Genomic DNA, 23,721 nt, shown 5'->3' with positions numbered 1-23,721 from the left:
TGTTACTGTGTGTACTTAAGGCTTTATATGACACATTGTTATGAAAAGACAGTATTTTTGTTTAGAAAATAGTTAGGAATCAAATGTATTAAAAGAATCGTTAATGGAATCGGAACTGTGAAAGGGAATTGGAAATCAGAATTGTTAAATCCCCATTCCCAGTTCCAGCAAGAGTACAGAGGAATTAAACATCCTCTAGCTGCTCAAAGAATGTGTAAACACCAATCTGGTCCAAACAGCAATTCACCGGGGAGGATTTGCTGAAACTGAGCACTAGCGCAAAAGCAAAGCTGTCTCCTACACAGATACATGGGCTAAACTCAGGTCATCATGAATTATCCAGAGAAATTGCCATTGCTTTGAATGACATTCAGGCTTTTGGGCACTATCTAGCATTTACAGGACTGAGGGCTCTTGAGAGAGCTTCTTGGTACTGCCATTGCCCAAAATCCCATCTCCGAACCCCTTTTCACATGCACAGTTTGATCCAGATGGACACTACTGCCCTGATGGGAAGAAAGAGACTGAAAATGGAAAGACTACAGCTCTCTACCAATACCTAGTTTTGGAGCCTACATAGGCAGTTGGCTTCAAAAGAATCATCATAACCTCTAAATATGGACATTTGGAACACTTTTAGCCAAGCACATAGCATTCAGATTAAGTGTACGAGATAATTAACTTGTGTTTGGCGCTAACATGTTTTTAAGCTAACAGTGTGGTGCCGCAGTAAGCATAAAAATGCATAGCACACACAAATATGGGGTACATTAATACATTTTTAATTACACTGAACAATATTTATCAATACCAGTATTAAATGATTGACATTTATCTCATCTTTGCGAAGGATACATGCAATGGTGCCTTCAAATTTGGTCAAAACAAGAGCTGCTTTTCCACTAACAGACAGAATGGTTCTGAGCATGATAAGTTCCAGTAGCATTTCCACTTGAGCACAGTTTGGTATGGTACAATTACTACCATTCCTGGTTTGGATTTATCAGCATGGTGAGCTAACCTTACTGTGCTGGTGGAACACCTTTAGTAGGTGGCAACTAAAGATTGGTCACTAGCCGAATCAGTCCATTCTGATCATGATTTTGCGGCACCACAACGGAACAAGAAATTGAAACAACAGCAACAAGCCAGGATCGGAATGGAACAACACGATTCTGCAACAAGAACCATTTGCCCAATGGTGGAAAAGTGCCTACGGTATCCAAGGAGATATCATATTAAAGATGGCTACCTTTTGAAACAGCAAGAACATGCATGCCTTGCCTTTAAAATACTAGGCAACTAACTAGGTTTTGGAAGAGAGCATATACTGTATGTCTTTACCTTAAATATAGCTCTATAATATCCAGCTTCTTAGGGCTCTGGCTGATTTTATAAGCAGACACAGATTTCCCTGCATACAGGTAATGTATGTGCCCTATGACTAAAGGGAGCCAATTCCTGGCAGAAACTTGGCTATTTGCCTGGCAGAGACAGTCTGATAAGATCAGAGCTACAGAACACCGTAGCTCCACTTGTCTATATTTGATATTCCCTCAGTAGTGGTTTGGCTCAAGGCTTCCTGATTGTGGCTCTGAAGCAGCCTGACATTGGGTAAAGTTCAGCACTGTATAAGTGAAGGACTGATCCTCTCTCATTTGTTATTCAGCACCCATTGTGTGAAGAACCCACCGAAACACACTGCAGTCTCTCATAAAATGGGATCCAGGCAAGTCCGTTGCCCATTCAATTTCCAAAGCTCAGATAGGAACTCCATTCAGACCTATAACAACTCTCAAATTCTCTCTTTATTAGAAAACATCTGCCAGTTTTCTATAAACAATATGGTAGGGTGAAATAGAGATTTGCTGCTCTAATTAACAGCAGGCTGAAAAAGAAACACAATAAACATGGTAATTTGTTCTACTATGCATATTAAACAAGCAAGCACACACCAGAATTCACGTTTAAAAATGTTATATGTGGAACATATTTTAAATGATGTAAAGCCAAATATCACATACATAAAGATCCAAGCTCTGGATGAGGATTAGCGAGCTGATTTATCAGAAAATTATTCAGATTTAAAAAATCCTCCTATATTCAAATAAACGTAAAAAAAAAAAAAAAAGGATGTTTTTCACTCCCCAAACCATTTTCTCTAAAAACCCAAGATGATTGCCAATTCAAACCGTGTGAATGGATGAACTGCATCAATCACTAAACTGATTAGCACCATATCAGACCATTTAGAGTTTCCTATTTAAATTTCCTTGCCTGTTTTCCACTCAGGTAGCAATAATAATTATGTGGTCATATTCAGAGTGTGGATAAAACATGCATTAAAAATGGTAAGTCACACTTATCTGTGAAAACCCCAGCCAAAAATCCATCTGATCAGTAGCTGTATTGATTTCATGCCCAAAGGCTCAAATAAATCAGTTTGCTTCTCACTATCCAATATCCATTGATGCAGACTTACAGTAGGGCACATGACCTCAATACAAACCAAGAGCATTTCAGCATGCTGTTAATATATTCACTCATATTTTACATAGTAAATGATTCTACAAACCAGTTTATGTTCCAAAACATCATTGGAAGACTGGCACTTGGAAATGTTGAGGAAGAAAGGTATAGCATGATAACCAACTAGTACAACTAGATTTAATGCTATTCGTGTACTATTCATATTGGGAGGAATGACATTATACTGCATTCTGTCTCCCAATATGAACATGAACAGCATTCCATTTTTCCACACTTCCAATAGGTCTGTTCTGATCCACTAGCGCAAATGACTGCAGGCTTACCCAAAAGCTCTGACACTTGTACTAGCCCTTAAAACAACACAAACTCCTACACAGCCAGTTCATTTCCGGTCTACAAGATCATATGAGTACCCCTGTTCTGCAATGTACAAGAATCTAAAATGAACTGCTGTATGTAGGAGTATGACTGAGCTCACTCTCACAGCATGAAAAGAGTCTTGACCTTACTCATAAAGACATCTGTTAAAATGCACAATTTAAATACCATGTTTTTTTTCACAAGTGCCAAAATTTAGACATGTGGATGAATCAGCTTTAAAACAGTTTAGCCAGAAGATGTAACCAAATTACATTTTAACATGATTTATAAAAAAAATTATATATATATATATATATATATATATATATATATATATATATATATATATATATATATTATTGCACTCCCTTTTTTCCTTTTTCTTTAAACTTTATCAAGCAACACACTGATGTAGAAAGTAACATAAGTGATGTAATGTAAATAACAGGTGTAAACTGCAATGTCTCTCACCTGACCGCTTGTGGGTTTTTTTTCTTTCTTTTTCTTTTTTGTTTTTTTGCAGTTGATCACCCAAGACAGATGTTAATGCAAGGTGCATAGTCTCTTCTTTGGAATCAGTACAAGGATGAACTTCCCCTGTACCATGACGGCCAAACCAATGGAACGCTTAAAACCAATATGGGTAACTGGAAGGTTGTACTTATATAGAAGGAAAAGCAGATTTAAAACTGATATTGTGTTGGCAAGTATGAATTTCTGAATTTAGAAGTAATATACGCACATCTGAAAAAGGGATGCAGGTGCACAGCTACAAGTTAATGTTCATAGAAAAATGAGGAATGTGCTAACACACAGCTAACCATTCCAATTTATTGATGGGTCGAAATGCTGTCAATAAATTGGAATGGTTAGCAGTGTGCCATCGCCTTCCTCATTTTTCAAATATGCCTTTCTCCAATACCACGATGGCCAAATAAAATAAACACTAGAATAGATATGAGTAACTGGAAAGTAGTACTTAAACAGAAGTAAATGTAGATTTAAAACTGATATTGTGTTGGCACTTTGATTTAATATTTGTCAAGCAGACAATGCTTTTCCAAAGCAACTTACAATAGACTAAATGCAGCAACAGTCTGCCTAGAGAGCAATTTTCGAAGAGTCTTACTCAAAGATCTGTAACTCTGTAGTTCATGTGTCACCTTTTTCTGTTTTCGATTTAGCAAACCCATCCCTTAGTCATTAGACTACAATCACACACCTTTTGAGTAATATCTGAGTGTACAAATTTCCATTTGGGTCAAAAACTATTAGAAACCAAATGAAATAAGGACACATCACCTTTGAGGCTGACACAAGAGATTCCTATGCTCCATCTGGCTCAGAGTAAAAGAGTTTCTGACTAACTTTTAAACCACGGATCAATCATCTGAGACAACCCAAACACTTCTGACATTGTAATTTCCTGATGTGAGGAGTGTCTTATCAGTCTCAGACATGATTCCAGCCTCTTCATCTCAGACACTGATGCACCAAACCCCCAAAATTATGCCTGAGAGGAAAGATAAACAGCCTTCAGCGAGCTAGAACACAAGCTATGTTTACCCTAATGGAGGCAAGAATGGAAATCTCAGATTCAATACGAAGCTATTTTTAGGCAGACTCGTATATCAAGTCCAACTTTACTAGAATGCTTGCCATTGCCACCCGTCAGTTTAAAGATCCGGATGGTGAAAAATATCTACAGAGACACATGAAATGTGATGACTACGATCTAGTTATAGTTACAATTAGAGCTAGGCATTATAGCTATAAAATAAATAAATCCTGATATTTTTAGGCTTTGGATGATATTTAATGTATATCTTAATATTTATGTATTTAAACCAGAAGAACCATAATTTTAACCAAATAGCTATTGTTGTAAAGTAGATTCAAAAGGTTTATGTAGGAAATAATCAAGGCATGTTTTCCTATAATGTTGTTTTTGCAACAATATAATAACACACAGTCAATAAAAAACAGCATTTACCAACATATTTTTACAACATGAATTCATTATATTAAATGTGTAATGTAACAATAGTAATACAATGGAATAAAATGTCACACAGAGACTTGTGAAAATTTCTGAGTAACGATGCAAAAGTATCATTACAATTGAATCAACGAACAGTTACGGACTAATGGAAATGAATCAAACTCTAACTCTGAAGCTGTTTTCACATCTGAAGTTTAAATCAGAACTGCTATTAAAACAGTCTTAGCACTCCCATACTCTCGAGTTATGAAACGAGGAGGAATCGTGAAACTAGTCTAATGACGATGTGGTATTTAGGATACTTGATGCCCAAATAAAAAGTGCATATAATCATTGCAAATTCACAATGTTGCTTACTTTTATAATGAATAATCCATAACACTCAGACCAAGTTACATTCAACTATCAATCAATACTTCTGTCCCTAATGTCTCCCACTTTAAGATCTAGGTATGGTCACAGTTTTTTATTAGAGGTCCAAGCACAGAAGGTGCTGAAACCCTATTGTATTTGTTAAGGTTTTCTTCTTAATATTATCCCTCCTTTTTTTCTGCCCTAAATGTATGTGGGCAGCAAAAACTGGAAGTTGTAGAGACACCGAATTTGGCAGGATGGTCTCAAATCCCCCCACTACTCAGGCGCATAAACACACCCCCATCCGACCCTAGGTGGCGCTATAATAAGGAAATTTACATTTTTGCCCATTACTCTGAAACTGTGAGGGGTAGAATTAAAATAATTGTTTTTCCTCTGAATCCTTGAGTCAAGCCCTCCAAATGTATATCTACGATTTCATTTTCATCTATAAAATCTTTCCGCCATTTAGAATTTTCTGAAAAACCTACTTTTTCGAACTCTTCCTAGACCGTTTGTCCGATTCGCACAAAATTTGGTTTACATCATCTACAGATCCTCATGGTAAAAAGTTACTGCAGAATTTTGATATGTCAAATCTTTTCAAAGATATAAGTGAATCAATTTGTTTCATTGACTAATATCTTCGCAAAGCAAAGTCCAAATGTAATGAAACCTGGTACACACAGTCTAAAGGACAATTTGAGCATGCTTGCAAATTTTCTTACAATTTTACCCATACGGGCACTACAACTAAAAAAACTGTCATAGATTCGCAGCCGTTCGATCGACAAAGTTCAAATTAAATATGCATCTTTTTTGGTTCAAGTGCTAACATATTCTTAAAATATTGATAAAAAAAAAAAAAAGTCTGCCAGCAGCCAATGAAATTTCAGCAGCTAATAACCTGTATTGTGATTGGCTGATCATTATGAAATTTGGCGTACTCTAACAGGTTGTCAAAATTAGGCTGTATAGCAAATTTTGTGAGAATCGGCCATAAGGTGCTGCTAAAATAAGCTAATTCATGTTTTTGCTAATAACTCTGGAACCGCAGGGGCTAGAAAAAAAAAATTAATGTATCCTCTGAACCCTTTAGTGCCTCTGAATCAAACAGTCATATGGTTTCCGCAAGAAAAAAATCTGCCACTTTTAATTTTTTGGAAAAACTACTTTTTGAACTCATCAAATCATGCCCAAATTATAGTCAAACAATCTTGAGACAGTGGCAGTCAAACAATACTCAGATTTTTGATATATCAAACTGTTCTTGTGTAACGAATCAGCAAATCTGATGGCGAGGGTGCCAAAGATGAAGTGAGGCTGTTTCTTTGCATGCTTTGAGATAGTGAAACAAAAATGTGTTCTATGTCATAAGCGTCATGCCTTGAAAGACCCTCAGAATTTTGAGGACAGCACCACCTACTGGGAAAGAAATCTGAATTTTGTTTTGCTAAGAACTTTTAACAAATTTGGACTAAAATCATGAGACTGGTGTCTTTGGACTCCTTAAGACATACCGAGTGCATGGTTACCAATTTTACCCTGGTTGGCCATTTATTTGTTGACCATTTTGAATTACGTCTGAAAGGTACTTTTTTGAACTCATCCTGGGCCATTTGTCTGATTCACATGATATTTAGTACACATCATCAACAGACCCTCCTGAAAAAAAAAATACAATCAAAAGAATTTTGGTTCGCCAAGTCGTTCGGAAGATATAAGCTAATACGCTTTTGGGTGTGGCCCATTATAACTAATTGGCCTGCATCTTGATAGCGGAATATTCTAACTAAACAAAACTTTGTACACTTGGACAACAGAACATTCCGAGGTCACTTACAAACTCTTGTCAATTTCAGGTGATGGGGGAGCTATAACCTAAAATCCTAATTGTGCAACTGTGATGAAAGCAGTTGAAATTTGACACCAAACACTGTCCACAGTATCTACAGGACCTATTCTGTCAAATGTAAATGTTTTGGTCATCTCTCCACTTGTGACTAGACCCCGATAATTGTTGTTTGCGGCTATATTTTTATTTTTTATTTTTACGGGTTTTTTTGCCTCTCCTCAACTGTCATGAGCACAATTACTTTCTTGAAGAATGCCTCATCTAAGCAGAGTCAAGGTATCATTACATAATCCTCTGCAGCACAGCGGCTTCCACACTTTAAGATTATGCTAATGGTTTTATAGCTGCATCTGGACCCTAGGCTGAGTGTCGTCATGAGCATAAAACAACCTAATCTGTAAAACAATGAAAACATGCTGAATAACCTTCCCTCGATTACTGAAGTTAATTGGAAACTGTCATGTAAAAGCTGATACACACCAATTTTATAAACTACTTTAAGAGACTACATTACAGAAAATTATGGTTAAATATTGATATAGATTAAATAATTAAGATGGCAAGAGAGCTGCAAGTGATACCCTTTTGTCCTTGGTGACTTCCTCCTCTTTCTTGGCTGCATCCAGGTCAGTTACTCCACGACTGAATTCGTCTATTGTGCTGTCAGGGAGTGGCTGTTCCTCTGCATCAATGTCTGTCTCCTCTGCAGCCGGCTTTTCGGCCCCTGTCAGCTCCCGCCCTTCAGAGAGAAACAATTCATCTTGCTAAAATTTATTATGGAGATGGGATGAATCAAACCTTGATTGTGTATAGAAAGCTGGGAAATAGCATGACATTAGGGAAACAGAGATTACCCTTTAGTTATGTGCAGGTGAAACCACTTTAAAAATTTAACATCACTGAAACACTATTTGAGTATGAGACTTACTCAGATAGGTGTTTATGGCATATATTTTTTTTGCATGTTGGGACATGGGAACTGCAGAGCTTGAAGGAACTAACTTCCTGCTAAATATGGATATCACTGTATGTTTTTTTGAGATACAAAGCCTCTTTCTTTCTTGGTTCATGCATAACACAAAGTGAACCCAAGACATTTTGAGACTTTCAGACACACTGAAAGAAAAAAATATAAAAAAAAAAAAAAAAAGAGAATTTCACTGCAGAGAAGACAAAAGTCAAGTGACATCTGCAAACAAATGATGTTTGACTATTTTTAGAATTAACTTCACTTTTCTCAGCCATTCTTTTTCCAATCAATTTTAACCAAGTGGTCTCGGTGTAATTTACTGAATGTTACCATAAATGTAGTTCATCAAATTAACTATGGATGCTCAACTAACGTTTGACCACCAAAGTGTCCAAACACCCTCTGTTACAAATTTGTAACAGTATATCGATTGTTTTATCATTTTGTGTTGCTGTGATACCTTTCTTTAAAACAAATCCAACTTGTTTTGATATTTTGCTGCACCATGCAATGACATTCATGCATTTTTAAGTATGGCTTAAATGTACAAATACTTTCGGCCACGGCATCATTTTTATTCAGAGGACAATTCTTATTGTATTTCTTATCCACATATATGTGTACACAAATAAAGCTATTGTGACTGAACTAACAGGAAGTCAGTTTATTCCCAGTGAGGGGAGGTGTGTTACTGATATGGGCCTGACACATGTTCCAACCACACCTTCATTGGGTCTTTACAGCAGATGTGCATTCCTGGAAAATAAATCATGCACTGTAAACACTAATGCTGACAATAATTAATTGTTTTGAGTAGAGAAAAATTATACCATACAAAATAGTTCAAATAAATTAACCTTGATGAGTATTTAGAACATTATCTTTCTTTTGAGTTCAGTAACCGGAATTGTTTAATTGTTTTGAGTTTAATGAATTTGTCTCTTTAAACTTACAGGAACTTAAACTTAACTGGAACTGGACAGGGGATTTCTATTACCCTGCATGCTTTGCATGGTACTCGACAGGTAGAGTAAATGTTAAATTAAGTGTTATATAGTGTCTTTGTGCAAGATGAATGTAAAGTGTGAGATTTGTTAGTGTTTTGTGTTTTGTTATGTTATTTAGAAGAGTTTATGTTATGCAGGAGTTTTGGGGGTTATCATTATGGTGAATAGCTTAGGTTGAGGACAGGTATAAGTTAAGATTGTTAGGTATTGCTTTACTTATTGCGCAATTGTTATGCTAATCAAAGCACAGTTCAGCATGCTAGCATTCACTGTACTAGCTATACTTGCTAGCAAGTTAGATTCCCTCTACTTGAAGTATTTAATTTGAGATTACATGGTACGTTTATGTTCAGCCAAAGAGTTAAATTTGCCATCAAGTGCCATAAAAATGAATGAGTTAACTTACTCAATATTTCAAGTTAAGAGTAATTAACATGCATGCATAGCACAAAATTAAAATGTGAAAGTTCTAACTTAACTTAAACTTGGGAGTTTAACTTTAAAAAGAAGAAGAAGAAAAAAAAAAAGTAACTAATTGCCTGAGTTCTGCTAACTGAGGGTTTGCAGTGTGGTGACCATATAAGATTAGGGAAGTCTTTTTTTTAATCTTTTTTATCAGTTAAAACACATATTTTTAGCTCTCTAAATGAGGTCATTAGACTTTTATTGTTTTTATATAAAGCTACAACATGGACCCTAACCCACACCCTAACTATGCGCCATGGTGGTCAACTAATTGATGAGTCGTCCAACAACTGACAGTCAATTAGTGAGGTCGACTACTAACATTAATATTTTTAGCTGTGGTGGTTTTAATGGGAGATGCAATTCTCAAATTAACTTCTCAGAGAGCAGTTTGGTGTGATGATAGCTTGCTGTTCTTAAAAGTGAATAATAGTCAGCACAGTAAAACTAAATTTAGTCCATTTATGCACCATTGCTGTTTCAGCCATCAAAGCGCTGTATCAACAATACATTACAAAACTATCACTGTCGGATTTTAAATTGTCTGCTGTGAGTAATGTGTTTTGGAGAGATTAAAGTATTTTGCTGATTCTGTCTGACACTGCTTAAATAAACAGTGTTTAAACCCCTTGATGTCGTAAACTAGATGTGTACCAGCATCATTTTCTTGCAGTTCTTGATCGTCTGGAGACTCCTAAGTGCTCTGGTTACATTGAAGCGTGTCATTCTACATTCAGGATGCGCATAAGCGATTTTGTGCCGCTCTGTATTGGAACGTTTCATATTTCTTACTTCTCTTACTTTGATAGTTTTGTGCTATAAAATATTCAGGGTTCCCACTCTTTTCAAGGCACAATTTTCCAGGACATTTCCAAGACATTTTACGTGGCCAACAAGTATAAAATATATGCAAAAACACATGCGTCCATTTAAATTTAACTACTTTTATTTTGGTTTTCTGTGTGTTTTTGACAGAAGTTTCTCACCTCCAGATAAGCAGTATGCTCCATGGCCCAGTGTGATTATTAATCCCCGTAAAGCAGTGATTTATTTAAATAAATACATAGTCTGTATGTGCTGTGCACTTCAGAGTGCTCTCTGTCTCTTTCATCTCACACACACAAGTGCACACATGATGATCATGATAAGGTGTTTTCAGTGCATGAGCGGCCGGCTCTACACATTCATAATGAAGTGCGCATCACTTGCAGATTATATATTTATTCAATTAAATCAGAAAATTTTAGTTTAATTATCATACTAAGACAAATTACAAATTTAATTTGATTAACTGTGCATTCAAATGGTCATTTTCGTTCAAATATGTCATACTCCATGACATTTTGCGTTTTATTGCTAATGCCATTTTTATGACTAGATTCCGTGTTTCTGCATACTACATGTGGTAACCGCGGTATAAGCTGACTATAATCACTGAATTATTGAAAATTAATTCACATCCTAAGGCATTAAGGCCGAATCACCACGCTACCAACCCAGTGTGAATTAACTTTTTTTTTAAATCAGTGGCCCAACTGTCATCGTTGTCTAAAGTTTATACTCACAGGGATGCAAACTCATGAGGGTTTCACCTTTCTGAAGATGCCACTAGGTGGCGACAAATGAGCGATGAGTGAGTCATTGAATCATTTTGAGATGTTCACGACCAAAATATCCCAAGAGACTTTACAGTATTTAAGCATTATAAGAACAAAGCAGATCTATAATTTCTGTCAAGTTTGTGAACTGCAGAGCATGACTTTTCATTAAAAAAACAATAAAAAAAACAACAATAATAGTCTAATAATAATGAATATCAATAATGTCCTCACCTTCTCCTTTATTAAAATTTGCATGTCAAATCTACTGACTTCAGTAGAATGGTTAAGCCCCTATATGCATCATCTAAATTATGAGCGCCGCACAAGGTTTATTTAATGACTCAATGTGGTGGTGGCGTAGTGGGCTAAAAGAACTGGTAAGCAGAAGGTTGCCGGTTCGATCACCACAGCCACCACCATTGTGTCCATGTGCAAGGCACTTAACTCCAGGTTGCTCCGGGGGGATTATCCTTGTATAAGTGCACTGTAAGTCGCTTTGGATATAAGTATCTGCCAAACGCATAAATGTAAATTTAAACGTAATGCTTGCCAGCCCCAGTAAGCTGTGCACTTTCTACACTGCAAAAGAGACCTCACCACACACACACACAAATACACGTGCATACTCACAGTGATGTGTCAAACTCACTTCATTTCATGTGGCCCGCGAGCTCATTTCTGAAACGTATGATGGCAGGGGAATGCAACTGACCAATCAGTTAGCGTTTTCCTTGTGTAGGCTCGTTCGAGATGAGCACAATCTGTGCAGCACCGATCACTGGTGATCACTGCGAGGTGCATGCCAGTTAGAAATGTGTCAGACCCTGTGTCTCAATCAGCTCCCTATGTGGTGAATCAGTATATCGTGAACATGAATTCGGGCACCGGCAAGGGTTTTCCTCCACTGAACATTGGGACACATATGACTCAATCACCTGCGACACGTTAACGACTTCACGCATTGAAGCGCAGCTGTTATTAATCAGCATCATTAAAAATGACACTATTGTTCATTGTCGTTGAAGATATTCAAACGTACAGTGTTATTATGAAAGATAAATTACATTAAATAAAGAAATAAAAATATACAGGAGTGTATATTAAACCCTCTTTTAATAACTCAAATATTTAAAAAGATTGTTTAACTTTCATGGTAATTATGAATGAAAGACATTACAAACAACTTCTCTTTTAAAGAGAAAATAAGGCTTGTACTTCATAGTTTTACACTTGTGCTCATCATCTAATGGACTACAGAAGACATGAAAACATTTCCAGTAAGTGAACATAGTGAGCAAAGATGCTCCCTGGTTTTTACGGTGCATTGTGGGATTTTTTAGGGAGCACACGTTAAAAATGGCTGACTCCCCGATCAGTGCCCTGACTACTGAACTAGGGAGCTGATTGAGACTCACCCAGAGTGTGGTCCGACTTGCTCTGAAAATCAGATTTGATCAAGGAGCTTTTTACAGCTTTATACCGTGCGTGTCACTGAAGAGATGGTAAGTCTATCCCTCACAGCCTCGTTGTTATACCCATTAAAAATCAAAGATGACACAACCATGAATAAGGTCTACATCAAAAAAACTCTCGCGACAGCGAGGCGGCCATGCAAGGCGGTGCAGTCGGCTTAAACAACCATGATGTTTTGTTCTCTTTTAAGATGTTAGATTTTTTTTTATCTCTATGTTTTATGCGTATAAATTATATATGAATATTCCCAACACTCTGACAGTGTGATCTCTGTATGGGATATGTGATTGTTATATTTCTGAAATATCTCAAATATGTGTCTTTATTAAACTAAAAATGGATGAAAAGACACGTCTTATAGGGGAAATTATATAACGTACATTGAGTCTTTTTCATCATATTTATTTTCATTTTAAAGAAACAGAATTTAAACTATATCCACTAAATCAGCAACAGTGCATTACAGCAGGGGGCAGTAATCACTATTAAGTTGCGATCCGCCAGTAAAACAGAAGAAGCAACAGCATATGAATTTGAATCCTGTGATATCTGCCTTTGATCCTGAAGGTGTCTGATCCGACTTGACAACTCTTATTTCACTCCTCCCATGACTGCAGCCGCCTATTCTTGTCTACTTTCAAGGCAAGGCATTTGGCATCTCGAACAAGACTATTATGTTTTGGAGCACATTTTGCTCATTTCAAAAGCGGAATGACAGCGCTACACGGAGCATTTATCAACACTGCTCAATGGATAGAGCAGATCGAGCGTAGAACAGGTGCGGTAATTCGCGAAATGCTCTCAACCGAACAGACTATTTTAAACGCGCTTGTGAACCAGTGAGATGCGTGGCGGGGACTGCAAAACCTGTTTGAATGTGGTACAGAATTGCTGTTGCAAAACTCCTATGTCTCAGTGATTAAACTAATTTAAAACAAACAGCCCCCACATTATAAACAGCACTGACAAAGAAAACAGGAGGCTTTTCAATCCTCACATCAAAACACTTACAAACATTTACCATGGATTTACTGTAGTCACACTAAATGCACTGTATTAACTAAGGAAGTTGTGGCAGAAAAAGTTTCTAAATGTATTTAGACTTCTGTTTTTCATTACAAAAATGGCATAGTTCTTTATATACACTGCCTGGCCAAAAAAAAAAAAAAAAACGCCATTTGGATTTAAATGAGCAGATACTTAAGAGCCTATGATTGGATCATTATTGCAGTGATAAATATGTTTCAGCAGGCAACGACTCTTTTAACCCTAACTGATGCAGTGTGTAGCTTCTCATTTCTTAACCATGTCAGAAGAGGTATCCCATAGTCATGGAAAAGATGTTACTACGTTTCAGAAGGGGCAAATTATTGGCCTGCATCAAGCAAAGAAAACAACTAAGGATATTGCTGAAATCACTGGAATTCGGTTGAGAACTGTCTAACGCATTATTAAAATCTGGTAGGATAGTGGTGAACTTTCAGCTTTGCAGAAGAAACGTAGTCAAAAAATCTTGAATGATCGTGATCGGAGATCACTACAACGCTTGAAGTCACATCGGAAAAAAATTGACAGTAGAACTCACGGTTGTTTAATAGTGAAAGAGCATTTCCACACGCACAATGCGACGAGAACTTACAGGATTGGGACTAAACAGCTGTGTGGCCACAAGAAAGCCACTTGTTAGTAAGGCTAATCGGAAAAAACGATTTCAATTTGCTAGGGAGCATAAAGATTGGACTATGGAGCAATGGAAAAAGGTAATGTGGTCTGATGAGTCCAGATTTATCCTATTCCAAAGAGATGGGCGCGTCAGGTTAAGAAGGGAAGCGCATGAAGCAATACACTTGTCATGCATAGTGCCCTCTGTACAAGCCTCTGGAGGCACTGTTATGATGTTATGGGGTTGCTTCAATTGATCAGGTCTAGGCTCAGCAATGTTAAGCAGCAATAAAATTAAGTCAGCTGAGCTGACTACCTGAATGTACTGAATGACCAGCTTATCACATCAATGGATTTTGTCTTCCCTGACAGCACGGACATATTCCAGGATGACAATGCCAAGATTCATCAGGCTCAAATTGTGAGAGTGGTTCAGGGATCATGAGGAATCATTTTCACACATGAATTGGCCACCACAGAGTCCTGACCTTAACCCTATAGAAAGTCTTTGGGATGTGCTGGAGAAGACTTTATGGAGTGGTTTGACTCTCCCGTCATCAATACAAGATTAATGCAACTCTGGACGGAAATAAATGTGACATTGCATAAGGTTGTCAAAACAATGCCACGATGAATGCAATCCGTAATCAAAGCTAAAGGCAGTCCAACGAAATATTAAGAGTATGCAATTTTTTTATTTGTCAAGGCAGTGTAGAAACCATAGTTACTATTCATGGTAGTGAGGAGCCATGCATGGTTTTACCTATGGTTACCATAGTCTTATTACAAATATCATTGTTAAAACTATGGATATTATGAAAGAACTATGTTAAATTTTCATAGTTATTATGGACCGAGCTATCAGTTTTCCTTTTGTGTAAAATCTGTTCTTTTGCAATGCTCTCTGATTGTAGGAAAATGTAAGTTGTTTTGTTTGCCTTCAGAAATTCCAAGAGATGACAGTAGTTTAATCAGTAGGAGCCTGATGAAAGGAATCTGTAAAGAAGACCTAATTTAGTCACACTGTCAGAATATTTCAATTTTATAAAAATTAGGTTAATTATTTCCACAAATGTTACTGTTGATAATATAATAATTTTCATCTGCATCCCAACCTCAAAATCAATGCAATACTGTCAAATGTGCATTTCAATGCACAAAATATGCAATATTACTGGTCATTGCACGAGTGCTACCAAAGCAGGTGCTGGTGCCAAATTTTCATCCGGACCTTTAAGGGCACAAATAAATCCTGATGTGGCCTAGGCTGAAATTGAGTTTGACACCCGTTTTAAGCTATTCCTCCACCAACGCGCATTAATACGGTCAGGCGTTGAGGGCTCGTGGACAGGCGGACAACAGCACCACTGCTGAAAAAAATCCTAGGGGAAACACTAAGAACAAAGCAGATGTACTGTATCATTTTCCTACAAAATTTAATAATGTTTCAATAATATTAACACTGACCAGCAAGGGCAGATGGATAGGCTTTTTGTGGAAAGAGGGTTTTCCAACTGGCACAAAGCCACATCAAAATGTACTTTGCATGAAAAATCAGCAATTCACAAAGACACTGTAAGAATACTTACCGGACAATAGCAAATGCCAATAAGCGTAATTTTGTTTGATATTGCAGCTAAAGAGCAGAAAACAGCGATAAACGTCCTAGAGATTTTGTTTCGTTCTATTGCATTCCTAGGGATAAAAGGGTCAGTCTTTTCGAGGTGACACCACTCGTGATGGTGTGCTGTACGATTTGATGCTGGAACGGACCTTCAATCTACTGATGGAAAGAGAGTGGGTGTTGAGAAGCGGCAACTGGATGAGCAACACAATCCAGAACAGATTATTGCCCAGTTTGCGCATGCTGTTCAGAGAAAAATTACATCTCATGCTTCAGGCTGTGATTTCTACGGACTGACAGCGGATTGTACAACAGACATCAGCACTTCAGAGCAGTTTTCTTGCAGTCTTCAGTATGTTGACAGTAATCTTGAGTCACATTGTGATTTTTTTTAATTTTATAACTGCGCTGATACTACTGCAGAGACATTGTTCATATGTGTGAAGGATCTGTTTATGAGACTCAACATTCCAATCTGTCATCTTCAGGGGTACTGTTTTGAAAGTGGTACTGACATGTCAGGCCGCTTGTCTGGTGTTCAGGCACGGCTGAGAGAAGTAAGCCCACACTCATTGTACGTGCATTGTAGCAATCACTGTCTTGATCTTGTACTTCAGGAAGTTGCACGTGAAGTAAGTCTTATAGCAGAGGACTTAAACTTTGTCCAGGGTGTTGCTGTTCTTTTTAAAGAATCAGCAAAATGCAAACAGCTCTTTGAATTATTATTTGGCTGTGAAGATGTGATCATCAACCTTTTGGGCTTATGCCCAACGAGATGGTGTGTGTGAACTAAAGCGATTCAGTGCTGTTGTTCATCGTACATGTTGGTACTGGCTACACTGGAAACTTTGAAGGAGGACAGAGGAGTAAGAGGAGATACAAGAGCCAAAATACATGGACTTTACAAGCAGGCACTAAAAGGCAAAACTCTCTTCAGTCTTCTTTGCTATCAAGCACTATTCAGGCCATGTGAGGCAGTGGCAAAGAGCCTGCAGGGTAAAAAGATGACTGCTCTTGGAGCCACAGAGTGTGTGAACCTGCTGATGGAGAGACTAAAGGCCTTGAGGGTTGAAAACATAGCTGCAGAAATGATCAACCAAGTCAAAGACTGCGCTACAAAAATGGTATGAAAATGCCTGAAGATGGTGAGTCCAGAGTAAGAAGGACTCCTACTCACTATCTCTATACCACAGAGGCACTGCTGCAGGTAACTTATGAACTCAGATGGAAAACAGAATTTTTTGAAGCAGTGGATCTAGTTTTGTCCAAAATAAGCAGAAGATTCAACCAGGGTGGAATGAAAATCGCAACATTCAGAGAGCAGACTAAATGTGGCAAATGGAAACTCTTCTTCACCAGCACTGGACGTGCAGTCTCTCCATCTTCCTACAGATATTGATGTTGAACGGCTGAAACTTCAGCTCCAGATGTTTGGAGACGCATTCAAAGGGGCTGCTCCATGTGAAACGGTGCAAGATGTTGCAGCAGGTCTCTCCAAACTTCACCCTCAAACCAGATCTCTATTTGTAGAATCAGAAAAACTGCAAAAACTCTGCCTGTGCCTTCCTGTATCTATTGCTTCCTCTAAGAGAAGTTTCTCCACCCTCAGACGTCTCAAAACCTGGTTGAGGAGCAGCATGTCTCAGAAGAGATTAACTCATCTGAAACGAATGCATGTTCATGGAGACATAGTTGAAAAGCTGAATATAGAGGACATGATCAAAACCTTCATTGGCATTATTCCTGAGCGCACAACCACATTTGGAGTATCATAAGGTAAGACGCAGGTTTTATTTAGTGAAATATTTTATACACTTTTTAAAATGTACTTAATCATGAATTCTGAGTGTTCTCGTATAATTCATTTGTATGTTCATCTGTAAGTGTAGCATTGTTTAGACTGTTGTACTGAGATGTTGTTTAAAAGCCCCCATGACGGCATCGCCCAGCAACATCACCCCCCCCCCCCCCCCACAAGAGGTTGGAGCCGAGGTTGCGCTGACACAATTATTCAATTATTTCGGCAGCACTTATGCAAGCCATGTGAAAGCCCCTCAACATCAATAAACATCCGTCACTTTTACGCATTAATAGCTCTTAATCACCCTTTTCTCTCCGTGAAGAACAAGGCTGACTCACATGCCGATGCTGAAATAAACAAACAACATGCCCCTCTCAAGTTTCACGAGTCCTGCTTCTCACCGTACACACACTGCTGCAGCCAAGCACGCAATTGGCTGTAGCTGTAACCAATCAAGCGATCTGTGTCAGTTGGACTGCTATTGCCAAGCACACGATTGGCTGCTGCTGTAATCAATCATGCACTCTTAACCGCTGACATTGTTTCACAATGCGCATGCGCCGGCAGAGACAAAACTATATGAATTTGTGTATTTGACTCCTATTCCGTGTCTCGATCATTACCATGTTTTTGTACATGTAACGAAAACATTGCGAGCAACACCGTCAAACCGTTTTATTTTACTAAAATATTTTCCATGACAAAAAATTATTTTCCAGGACATTTAGGTATTTTTCTAATTTTCCATGACTTCCATGACTGGAAAACTGCATTGCAAAATTCCAGGTATTTCAGGACGTGTGGGAACCCTGATATTGTACTTATTTAACATACATTTTTGTGTATTTATCTGTTAGTTACCATGTTGAAGTGCTGCTCTTAATGTCCGTAAATCCCTCTGAAACGTGTTTGATCGGAGTCACGTGAACAACGGAGCCTAATTATACATTTTTATCTGTAACATGACTAGACGTTCAAACAACCGACTGACTACTCGATTATGAAAATTGACAGTTTTGCACATCCCTAAGCCTAAATTTTTTAGAATAAAAAACCCCACAGTGAAATAAACATAAAAAAACATTACATAACTTTAGAGTTACGTGACTGTCATTCAAGTTAAAAACAATTTATGACTATTTTAGCGTTTTATTTAACCCAGATCATAAACTGTGTATTACGTAACTGAACATAACATGGGAGTTAAAAAAGGAAGAAGGCTTAACACTTAACTACATGTAATTGCAAAAAAGCTCTTCAAGTATCACTGAAGGTTTTGGTGGTTCTAGAGTCTCCTTGCCCTAACGGAGTAAGCTGGTACGTGTGGTGAGCCCCATCCATGTGACAGAGCAGTGTGTTGGTGACTGAGGATTCTTGCACGGATAAGAAGCAACGCATGGGTGACAGGGAACTCATCTGCATTTGAAAGGAAAAACTTTCCAGAAGAGGCTAGGAGAATGTGGGAGGATGATCATCCTTAACCCATGGCCCATGCACCTCAGTCACAAGTGATCAGACATGGTGTTCCATACTGCCTATCAAAGCCCCTTTTTGCAAAGACTTCCTCTAACTAATTAAACTAACAACTGCATGGATTTTCCCTTTGCTAAATCAAAGAGTATACACCTGGTATTAACACCTGTTCAGTCCCATTTTTTTAATGTATTCTATGCTAAATACAGGTTTGAATTGGGTCCTAACCGTTACACTGGGCTTGTAGTGTAAATGTGATCCATCCATGCGATTCATGCATCATATTCAAAGTCTTCTGAGGCATACAATAGCTTTTTGTGAGAAACAACCAGAATTTTATATAATTTTTCAGTGTAAATCATGACGTGTGTTGCGCGTTCATGAGTGAATGAGAGAAGCTCGTTCACAGTAGCACACGTGTTTACGTGGGAACTCATGTTGTTTTTTAGCACTAAAGACATGAAGATGCGTAAGTTATGACAGCATTTAAATTTTTTGGGCTGTTGCCAAGCACACGATTGGCTGCTGCTGTAATCAATCATGCACTCTTAACCGCTGACATTGTTTCACAATGCGCATGCGCCGGCAGAGACAAAACTATATGAATTTGTGTATTTGACTCCTATTCCGTGTCTCGATCATTACCATGTTTTTGTACATGTAACGAAAACCTTGCGAGCAACACTTTCTATTCCTTTAAGGGACACAAATAATCAATCAGAGGGAGTTTGAAGAACATGAGAAGACTACATTAACTTCAAGGGTGACAGTGGAGAAGAGAGTGACATAAAGTGGGTGACATAAAGAAGAGAGAGGATACATTTCACTTTCACATTGTGAATACAGTACAGTACCTTGTAATCCAGAGTCTGTGCAGGTCTTGTCGGCATCACCATCTTCCTGGCCATCTGCGTTCTGCTGGGTGTGCTGCAGGCTAAGTTTGTGACAAACCTCAAAGGCCTGACCTACCGTCCGTACTATCCGCATGGCTTGGCTCTAACAACAAAAGAAGGAGAGCTTAGTATTGCAATAAATAAAAAGTCATAAATAATTAAAAATGAAAGAATGAAGAATGAATACATATATTAGAAATATAAAATGTATAGCCTGCACTTTTAGATTGTACCTTTAATTGTACCAAAATTTACTTTTTTGTTGTTGGCATTTGTGGCTCCTTGATTCCAAATGTCTCTTGCCAGAGTGTATTGTGATGATGGGTCTTGTACTTTAACATTGAGTTTGAATAGCAAGATAGCTCCTAGCTCATTCAACATGTCAGCTCAGGTCAGCTTTGTGTCACTGTTAAACACAGGATGTCTATAACATAACATGAGCAAAACTGATATTCATTAAGGATAAACAGATTTTACATGCTGCACTGGAATAATAATTATTCTGCAGCATATCTTGTTCCTGAAGTTGTCTAGTATGGTAAATTCAAGAGCAAACCTGTGCATCTCTGCAGTGTGCAGATAATATTCATTGCTTTGTGACATTTATCCCAGAATGTCAGGGGAGAAGCACAAATTATATGTCAGAAGCACGGGGAGTTGTGAGGTCTGTGTTTTATAGCTCAACCTGAGGTTGTTGTTCATCGCTTTATTTTCTTTTTCTTTTAAGCACTTGAAGAGTCACAATGATGTTTTTAATTGTAAACTGGATGATCATGGCCAAAACCAGACAAAAAAACAGCGCATAAACAGGGTAAACATGTCGTCAGCACTTAAAGGGATAGTTCACCCAAAAATGAAAATACTAATTTCTCGAAAAATATCATTTACTCACCCTCATGCCACCTCAGATGTGTATGACTTTCATTCTTCTGCTGAACACAAACAATGATTTTTAGAAGAATATCTTAGCTCTATAGGTCCATACAATGCAAATGAATGGTGACCAAAACTCAGAAGGTCCAAAATAGACAAAGGCACCATAAAAGTAATTCATACGACTCTGGTGGTCAAATCCATGTCTTCCGAAGTGATGTGATAGGTGTGGGTGAGAAACAGATCAATATTTAAGTCCTTTTTCACTACAAATCTCCACCTTTGATCAGCCCCAACCAGTGGGTGGTTGAATATGAAAGTAAAAGTGTAGATTTACAGTAAAAAAGGACTTAAATATTGATCTGTTTCTCACCCTATTTGTTAGAAGAGAGAAAGTCATACACATCTAGGATAGCATGAGGGTGAGTAAATGACAAGATAATTTTCATTTTTGGGTGAACTATACCCTTTAATAAATGTCTCAATGCAGTCAGAGTTAACAAACAAAAGACTTCAAACAAAGGAGAGTTTCATTGATATGACTCATACCTGTTCATTTTAATTAACCATAACAGCCTTTGATTCCCTTCCCACACTTTTAATTTCAGATGATATCCTGTTCTCCAACTAATGCATAAAACCGGAAGGCTGCCAACCATCCGTGCACACATTCAAAGGATGTTCTGATGTTGAAACTAGGAATTTCAAACAGTTTATTGCCAGTTTAAATCTGAAATTGGAATTGAAAAATATAAATGCTTTGAAGCTTAACAATTGGCAATCTTAACAGCCTTCAGCATTAGATGATCTCACAAACCATAGTTTGAACCAACAGCAATGCAGCTATGAATCTTCAAATAAGAGAGGTATGAGTAGAATTTCATTGAAAACAGATGGAATTTTTCCAGTCAATTTTCAGTTTCTGTCATCATCGCCTTACTCACCCTCATGTCCCGTATTACTTTCTTTCTCCCATGGAACACAAAAGGAGATGGCAGAATGTAAGGGACTGACAGCCTCAGTCAGCCCTCACTTTAATTGTATGGGGGAAAAAAGCAATGAAAATGAAAGGTGACTGAGACTAACATTTTACCAAATGTTTTCTTTTGTGTTGCACAGAAGAAAGTCATACAGGTTTGGAAAAACATGAGGGTGGCCACATTTTCATTTTGTAATAAAAATATCCCTTTAAATATTTGTAATAAATACCTCTTATCTCTGTCTGGTTGCATTATTATTCGTTTCAACCTTAAATATTGAAATACAACATTAATGAAAGACTTGGACAAGGAATTAACCCCATTATAAGTCCCACTGCTTGTCACTATGTGGTTGGGTGTTGTTGCAACCCTCAAGTAAGTGTTCAGTTGTCATTTAATAATACTATTTCACAAAAACAGGCTATTTCAAAAAATGGCGTCAAAAAAAAATCTGTTAATGCAATTAAATACAGGCCTACCAATGGATGATGGTGAAAATAGATAAATGGCAACATTATTCCATCTAAAATGTTTGCGCCTGTATACTGAGAAAGGACAAAATATCAGTACAGCTCTATTCCCAGTTTATTGAGGGCACACTTGAACGGTTGATGCACAATTACTCTGAACAGCTCTCAATGATGCCAGGAAGAAATGGACCAGGCAGGGCTCTCAACTCAAATGAGCAACTTCACCCTGAAGTTTCTTCATTAAAGGAAAGAATACTTCTTTCTTGATTGCTTTTCACCATTGCCACACTTCTGCTGTATAATCAATAGCTACAGCAGAAATCCCTAATTTTTCTTGATGAGTCCATTTATGTGGCTTTGTTTTTTTTTTAGTACTGTGCCAATGTGATTACAGTGTTTTCATTCTGTATGTCATTCAGCACTCATTGTACTTATCTTTTAACTAAATGTAGACTCCGCTAAAGAAAACTATAAGGGAACTAAGAACAAGGAATTAAACAAAATCAGTTTGAAGATTACTAGAAAATACTATTTAGAATAGTTAGTGGCTAAAATGTTTCTCACAGCCTTTTACTTGAAAGACCTTTACTTGAAAACACGGCGAAGCATAGTTGAGTTTCAGTGGATAAAAGTGATCCTCATTTGAATTTAGGTCTTAACTGTTTTGCTGAGGTTTAAATTATGCAACTCTCTAACTAGAGTCAATTCAGACTCTGAACTTGATAATAATAGGCCCAAGAAACTGGCTAAATGTGAAATGGGGATAGTTTCAGGTCTTGACAAAAAAGTTTGTCAAAAGTTTATTAAACTGAAATGACTACACTAGTCTATAAAGTTCAGTTCAAGTACCCCATTTGAATATGCAGAGACAACTATAAATCATTTGGTTGCTTTACACACTTTTGAAGTGAAAATGGGGTGCATGTATGTAAGATCACAATATATAGATACAGTATAATAGCAAAGTATGGAGAATTTATTTAAATGATATAAACTGTGTGAGGATGTAAATACTTTTTTAATTGAAGCTCCTTGAAAATTTGCTAAAAACTAATATTACTGATTACAGGGACTGCGTCAGACACATGAATTCCTTATATATATTAAAAAAGTACATTGGTTTGCCACTGCTAATTCGTGGTGGAGATTTGGTTGCCTCAAATAATGCATACTTACTCAATTGCACTGATACATAACAAATAAACACAAATGTATGCACTTAATGCGTGTCAAAAAAAGAGTGCAAGATGTTGTGTATTCTTTTTATGCAGTCATACTGTATCTGCACTGTTTAATTTACTTAAATAATATACAAGTACAGGCCTACTCTTCCAGCACACTCTGTTCCTGAAGGCTTTGCACTCTGAG

General features: G+C 37.4%; 1 protein-coding gene across 1 annotated transcript in view; it reads right to left on the bottom strand.

The window, feature by feature from the left end:
• Nucleotides 1–23,721, bottom strand: part of LOC127449267 (carboxyl-terminal PDZ ligand of neuronal nitric oxide synthase protein-like) — a 167,178-nt gene that overhangs the window by 54,485 nt on the left and 88,972 nt on the right. The window contains exons 6-7 of the mRNA XM_051712588.1: nt 19,992–20,133; nt 7,643–7,800 (exon numbers count right to left, since the gene is read on the bottom strand). Of these exons, the coding sequence (XP_051568548.1) occupies nt 7,643–7,800; nt 19,992–20,133 (300 nt within the window). The remainder of the gene's footprint in view (nt 1–7,642; nt 7,801–19,991; nt 20,134–23,721) is intronic.

Source organism: Myxocyprinus asiaticus, chromosome 12, assembly GCF_019703515.2.
Source record: "Myxocyprinus asiaticus isolate MX2 ecotype Aquarium Trade chromosome 12, UBuf_Myxa_2, whole genome shotgun sequence".
Lineage (NCBI taxonomy): Eukaryota > Metazoa > Chordata > Actinopteri > Cypriniformes > Catostomidae > Myxocyprinus > Myxocyprinus asiaticus.
This window is presented reverse-complemented; position numbering and strand designations above follow the sequence as displayed.